Here is a 7,686-nt window from a genome sequence, read left to right as displayed (position 1 = left end):
TCTTATGTGGATCCTGAGAAACTTAACAGGAACCCATGGGGGAGGGGAAGGAAAAAAAAAAAAAAAAAGAGGTTAGAGTGGGAGAGAGCCAAAGCATAAGAGACTGTTAAAAACTGAGAACAAACTGAGGGTTGATGGGGGGTGGGAGGGAGGGGCGGGTGGGTGATGGATATTGAGGAGGGCACCTTTTGGGATGAGCACTGGGTGTTGTATGGAAACCAATTTGTCAATAAATTTCATATATATATATAAAAAAATAAAAAAATAAAACAATAAAAAAATTATAAAAAAAAAATTAAATTACTTAAATCATTTAAAAGTCATCAAGGCAGCCAAACAGTTCAGTAATTCAAGGTGTGTTTTTCATTTCTGTGTTTGACTTAGTTGCTTCTTTTGGACCATTCTGTTGAAAATATGGCTTTAATGCTGTTAACTAAAGATCTCAAGGTACAACTATGTTGGCAGTGAGGGCTGACAGAGCGAGCACCACAGGTTGGGTACTTATTACACCTGAACATTAAAACAATTGGTCCAGCTACTTGGTTGACATGTGCAGGGCAAATAACTGGTTGGATTTCTTCCCTAAGCAGCTGATTTTGCATTGCATTAACAGAATGCTAGATTCTCTATTGTTTCAATGATAGGGATTTGAAGTACGATTCCTCAGTTGCTTTTCTTTCTTTCCTTTTTTTTTTTTTAAGTTTATTTATTTATTTTGAGAGAGAGAGAGTGTGAGGGAGGGGCAGAGAGAGAGGGAGAGATAGAGAATCCCACGCAGGCTCTGCACTGTCAGCGCAGAGCCCGACTGGGGCTTAAACTCACAAACCATGAGATCATGACCTGAGCTGAAATCAAGAGTCAGATGCTTAACGGACTGAACCATCCAGATGCCTCTCCTCAGTTGCTTTCCTATTTTGGTCACTTTACCTAGTATATATTTTCCATATGTTGGTCAAGTTCTCTCTATATATATTGTTTTGTTTCTCACAGAGGTGAGAATTCACAACTTTCATGTAACAAAAGGAAAAGCACACAAAGGCTTGTCTTAATTATGTATTTGAATACATAATTTTTTTGGAATGTGTTTGGTGGGTATAGAGAGAGTGTGTTGTAACCAAGAATAACATTTTATTATCAGATTTATATTGCAAACACATGATCTTGTAACTAAGGGAAATACACTGTAACTGTATTCTGTACATTTTTGTATTTTAAGGTATATCATTTAGCTTTAATTTGATTTTCCACAGTGGAAATGTCTAAGTAAAATTTAGTCATTAAATTTGTGGGTTTTTTAATTCAAAAATTTTAAGAACATTTTTCATTAAAAAAAGTTATAAACAAGGGTGCCTGGGTGGCTCAGTAGATTAAGCATTTGACTTCTACTCAGGTCATGATCTCACGGTTTGTGAGTTCAAGCCCCACAACAGGCTCCATGCTGGTGGCATGGAGTTTGCTTGGGATTCTCTCTCTCTGCCCCTCCCCGATTCATACTTGCTCTTTCTCTCAAAAGTAAATAAATAAACTTAAAAAAAAATTACACTGGGGCACCTGGGCAGCTCAGTCAGTTAAATATCCCACTTCAGCTCAGGTCATGGAATCTCGCGGTTTGTGAGTTTGAGCCCCACGTCAGGTTCTGTGCTGACAGCTCAGCCTGGATCCTGCTTCAGATTCTGTGTCTCCCTCTCTCTCTGCCCTTCCCTGGCTCAGGCTCTGTCTCTCTCTCTCTCTCAAAAATAAATAAATACTAAGACATTTTTTAAAAATTTAAAAAAATAATAAACACACTGGAAAGTTGAAAGTAATATGATAGTATAACTTTTACCTAGATCCATAAATTGTTAGCATTTTGCTACGTATACTTTATTAAGTTACATTTATCTATCATCTGTCTCTCTATGTAATTTGATCTGCTGAATCACTTGAAAGTAATATGACATTGTAACACCTCACTCATGAGTACTTAAGCATTCATCTTCTACAAATAAGGATATTCTCTTATATAATCACAGTCCCATTGACAGGCCTGTGATGATTAACAATAATTCAATAAATATCTAATAATTGAGTTTGTGTTTTGACAGATGGGATTTGAAGCCTTTTGAAATGTAGGTAGTGCTTCCTTGTCTTCCAAGATGGTATTTCACCATCATTCTTTTTGTGCTGCCCTTATGGGCAGCCTTATCATCTTGTTCATGCTTGTAGGGCAAATGTGACTGCTATAGGGTACCACAGATGTGAGGTAGTAAGCTTTGTCATTTGGTGCTTTTCCTGGGAAGCTGGAACTGGAAACTCCATAAGGGGATCTTAGTTACTATGCAATGTATATAGCTAGTCCTCACTCATGTGAGCCACTCATGTGGAAAAGTACTGTTCAAAATCTTGACAATTGATTGCATAATAGGAATCATTGTGATTTGTATATAAATCCTCGGGAAATTATACTGCAGTCTAATTTATGTAATAATACTATTGATTTCCATGTTTGTTTAGTAAATCTTTGTGAAACCAAACCAAACCAAAGATCTCCCTTAACCCACCCCAGAGCATATGAGGTATCTAATCGGTCAAGGAATGGGACATAAAGCAAACCAGAACACATGAAGAAAATAGGTGATGGTTATTTTTGGCACCTCCAATTTTGTGTTTTCCCCTAATGCCAAGTGCCCTTAAAAATCATGGGACTACAACAAATACCATTTAGCAGCGTGTGTCTTCATCACACAGACGGGCTTGTCTTTAAAAAGTAGTCTCTCATTCAGTCATTCATTCATATTTTTCACTATCACGTTCTGAGTAACTCTTACGGGCTATTTATTATGCTTGGTAGCCTTCGTCTGATTCTGAAATTAACATTTCTCAGGGAACTTTTACTTTGGGCAAGAGCCAACTAATTTCCTCCACATAATGGTGTTAATATCTAGAAACAAACCTATTATATTATATTCCCAGAGCTGTTTACTTTAAATTTTGAAATAGAGATTTAAGAAATAAATCAATAATGGTGATGTTTCAGGAATCAGCCACAATAAAAATGCTTTAATATAAAATTTAAAGTACCTTATTGAGACGACATTGACAAAGAAAAAGCTGTATCTCTTTAATGTGTAAATGTGATGAGTTTGGAGATAAGTATACATCTATGAGACCACCATAACAATCTATGACATAAACATGTCCATCACCTTCAAAAGTTTCCTCCCACCCTCTTTATTTATTATTGTGACTTTTTGTGTGTGATAAGAACATGTAAGATCTACCCTCTTAGTCACTTTTAAGGATACAATACAGAATTACTAACTATAGTCACCATGAAATATGGTAGATCTCTAGGACTTATTCATCTTGTGTAGCTGATTTTGTACCCTTTAATCCATTAACTAATCCTAATCCATTAACTACCTAATCCATTAACTACCCTAATCCATTAACTAATACCTCCCTGTTTTCTCCTCCTCTCAACTTCTAGCAGCCATTTTCTGGTCTCTGCTTTTATGAGTTTGACCATTTTAGGTTCCTCATATAAGTGTTATCATGTAGTATTTTTCCTTCTGTGTCTGGATTATTTCACTTAGCATATAGTCCACTAAGTTCATCCATGTTTTTGCAAATGGCAGGATTTCCTCTTTTTCTTAGGGCTGAGTAATATTCTATTACATATATATATATATATATATATATATATATATATATGACATTTTTTAATCCATTAATCTGTCAATGGACTCCTAGGTTGCCACCATGTCTTGCTACTGTGAATAATGTGATAATGAATATTAGAGTGCAGATATTTCTTCAAGAGGAAACTTCTTCAGCAAGGAAAGTCCTTCACCATCAGCCAGGCCAGAGATTCTTGGTAGGCTGGTTGGTGGGGACCATGAGCAGGCTGGCTGATGGGGTATGTGGGCTGGCCTTGTGCTTTGTGCTGGAGTTCACAGGCAGGCAGATAGTGCTGGGGTATGTGGCAGGTAAATCTGGGGCTGGCATCCATGGGTATGCTTGCTGCCTCTTTTCCCCATGGGAGAACTTGTGGGTCAAGGATATCTTTTTTTGTGCTTTACTATGCTGAGTTGTGAGAGGGTTGATACGGGTAAAGGTATTTCTTACCCTTTCAAATGTGTTTCTCATTTCTGTATTCCACTAGGGTGCTATAATGTCTCACCTGGATTCCAGATCTTTCATAAAGGTATTTTCATCCATAGATGGTTGTTAAATCATTGTTTCTTGGGGTGATAAGGGCTGGGACCTCCTATTCTGTCATCTTACTGATATTCCTCCTTAATGTTATTTTTAAAAGATTTTCCTGAGAATCTCTAAATAATGTTAAAGAAGAAACTTAACTGTGAAATTAAATCGTAGCATTGACTTTTATCAGAATGCTTTTCTCTTTGCAAGGTATTGCCTTGATTCAAGGTTGGGATTCTCTCTATATAGTTCATGGAATCTTTGGACTATGTTTGTTGGTAGCCAAGAGAAAGGGAATTCCTTTGTATGTGCTGTCTCTGAAATGATACAACACAAGCCTCACCCCTGGCTACTGTGAACCCTTACTTGGGTTCTCTTGCTTTGTTCTGGGGGCAACGGGGTGATCTCAGAATGAGCATTGGGAGCCTCCATGCATAATATTGCTATATCTAGAGAGTGAAAGAGGAATATTTTAAGATATTATCTCCTATACTCTGAACCCAAATAACTATACGAAATATCTAGATATTACCCACAATGTATTGTTTTACATTGCTAGTGTTGAATCCATCATAAATGTTAACACCCAATATATGATTTTCTACTTCTCCCTTAAAACAGTATTCTTAATGTTGACTTCATGAGCTGAAGAGTCTTATTACTTACTGGATCTGAAAATATTGTTGCCACAGAACAGTGTACTACCAACTGAGAATTCAGGTAATTAGGTTTTGTTCCTTATGTGGGCTGGGAGGCATTAATTGTTCAGTTAGTGAATGACAACATGATAGATTCCTCAGTCTTTACTGATGAAGTAAATGAAGTAGTGTTCAATTAGAACAGCCAGAGCCCGGAAGGGCCTCCAGTTTGAGGCAAGAATATTGAACAGTTTTATTGAGACTCAGATGACGTTTAGAATATCAGGCCACTACAGGGATATATGCAAAGTATGAGGAGAAAGTTTAGATAACCATATGGGGGCCTTAAAGCCTGCAATAATGGCAGAGGTAGGAATAGTGACTATGTAAATTACTGGATATATGATTTTTAGGATTAGCATGGTGATATAACCAGAGCATTGTCTTATCACCTGGGTACAGCTTCTCATGACCCATTATAGTCATAGCATTGCCCACAAAAGCCCACCTAACACATCACTGGACATCATGATCTAGGCTATCAGTTTTTGAAAATGTATTATTACTTTGTGAATGTATTTTAAAGTTTAATTACAACATGATGCCATTAAATAAAGTGAAGGAAATTTAAAGTTAGAATAATCCAGAACAATCTAATTCCACAGCCAGTTTCTAATTCCTTGGTGTCTTATTGTCCTCCTATCCTCTAATAGTTTCTTACACTTCACCTTGGCCCCTTTTCTCAAGATTGTGCTTTTTATCATTGTCAATACCTTTATAATTTTATCATTAATTTTATCATTTTAATTTTATCATTATCAATACCTTTATAATTCCTTGTGTGCATGTGGGCATGCTCACACACATACACATGCACAGCCAATGATCTCATTTACACCTTATTGAAAACAAATGGAAGCAGTCAAATGGAAACTCACTTCTTGCACTCTTGACCTTCTCTCTTAGACATAGAAGTGACAAAGTATCCCTACTCTTACCTAAGTCCTTTTACTCTAGACTTAATCCTACCTCAGTTTCTCAAGTAATTCACTCCTGCGATCTTCTTTTCCACCTTCTTCTCATGTCAGGAAACTTCTTTTCAAATGTACCATCTAAACCACATAAAATCATTATAGCTCTAAAAAGACTATAATAAAAAATAGGACCATGGCTTATTTAAAATATCAATGGCAAGATGACGGCCAAGAAGTTAACTTTTAAATACATGAATGTGGATTGTGGGACTTTAGTGAAAAGATATTCACGTAGAATAAGATCTAGGTGCTGGGGTAAGTAAGAGGCACTGAGAGACTTTTGGTGGATCTTCTTGTTTTCCAGAGAGAACACTTCTGTATATGGCAATGAAAAACTACAGTGCTATCAGTGAGTTCATTCTCCTTGGACTATCTATTGACCCCAATATTCAGGCCATACTCTTTGTGCTGTTCTTTCTGATTTATCTCTTCACTCTGATGGGAAATTTCTTGATGCTGCTGGTGATTAGGGCTGATTCTCACCTCCACATGCCCATGTACTTCTTTTTGAGACAACTGTCCTTCCTGGACCTCTGCCACTCATCTGTCACAGTCCCCAAGATGCTGGAGAATCTACTTTCTGAAAGTAAAACCATCTTTGTAGAGAGCTGCCTGGCTCAGGCCTTCTTTGTGTTTGCCACCGGGGGCACGGAGGCCTGTCTGCTGGCTGTGATGGCCTATGACCGCTATGTAGCCATCAGCTCCCCTCTGCTCTATGGCCAGGTGATGAGCAACCAGCTCTGTGTTGGGATGGTGTGGGGTTCCTGGGGCCTGGCCTTTGTTGATGCTCTCATTAATATCCTCTTGGCTGTCAATTTAGACTATTGCGAGGACCAGACTCTTCCCCACTTCAGCTGTGAGCTGTCTTCTCTCTTCCCTCTGTCTTGTTCTGATACCTCGACCAACTTCACACTCCTGCTGTGCTCCTCTGTCTTGCATTTCTTTGGAACCTTTGTTATGATTGTTTTTTCCTATGTTCGCATTGTCTCCACCATCCTGAGCATCAGCTCCACCTCAGGCAGAAGCAAGGCCTTCTCTACTTGCTCTTCTCACCTCACTACTGTGATCTTGTTCTATGGCTCAGGTTTCCTCAGCTATCTCTTGCCAACTTCAGGCTCCCGTCTGGCGATGATGCTCTCCTTGCAGTACAGCGTGGTCACTCCCATGCTGAACCCCCTTGTCTACAGCCTGCAGAACAAAGAGGTGAAGGCAGCTATGGGAAGAATGTTCAGAAAATATTTTCATTCTCTCATGTAGTAGACAGAAGATTATGACTAAAGGGAGACTGAACTATTATGCTACATGATCAGATAATGGATTTTAAGGAGGGTTTCTTGATTGTCCATGATGCTAGATGCTATAGGGAATACAGTGGCATTTATTTCCTTGAAAATGCTTGTGAAGAGGACAGAAAACTGTTATCTCAGGATGACTCAGGTTCAGTCTTATTCAGGAAAGGAGAAATGAATCGGTCTTCTTTTTGAGGGGTCATTTTATAAAAATGTTGATTTATTTTTCATTTCTATGTGGACATCTATTGCTATTGGTTAATCATTACTCTTTCACACTTTTTCAAATGATTGCACCCAAATCCTCAGGAAGACTAGTTTTCTCAAATTGATATGGGTCTGTAAAGTGGGGTGATCTATAATCTAGAATAGGCTAACTTTTCTACCCCTTTCTCCTGACAGTGCATTGAGGCAAGGAGTAAAACCAAGACCCAAGTGAAGTTATTTAGAATCTAACTCTAGGAAATTCAAGTACTTAGCAGGAATAAACAACAAGAAAAGACAGCATTTGGAAGAGTCGATCTGACTATAGTGCCTAAA

The 7,686-nt window shown here is 38.1% G+C and overlaps 1 protein-coding gene across 1 annotated transcript; it reads left to right on the top strand.

Moving 5' to 3' along the window:
- The first annotated feature begins 4,814 nt into the window (after positions 1–4,814).
- Positions 4,815–7,114, top strand: LOC124502468 (olfactory receptor 8S1-like). Its single transcript, XM_047067143.1, is given in 2 exon segments — positions 4,815–4,905; positions 6,162–7,114. Coding segments are annotated over 2 exon segments (1,044 nt in total).
- The last annotated feature ends 572 nt before the right edge of the window (positions 7,115–7,686 follow it).

The sequence above is a fragment of the Lynx rufus genome, unplaced genomic scaffold (assembly GCF_022079265.1).
Source record: "Lynx rufus isolate CCGP_SWC_20201006 ecotype Redwood Valley unplaced genomic scaffold, mLynRuf1.p SCAF_7, whole genome shotgun sequence".
Classification (NCBI taxonomy): domain Eukaryota; kingdom Metazoa; phylum Chordata; class Mammalia; order Carnivora; family Felidae; genus Lynx; species Lynx rufus.
The sequence above is the reverse complement of the archived record's forward strand: the minus strand, read 5'-3'. Positions and strand labels throughout refer to the sequence as shown.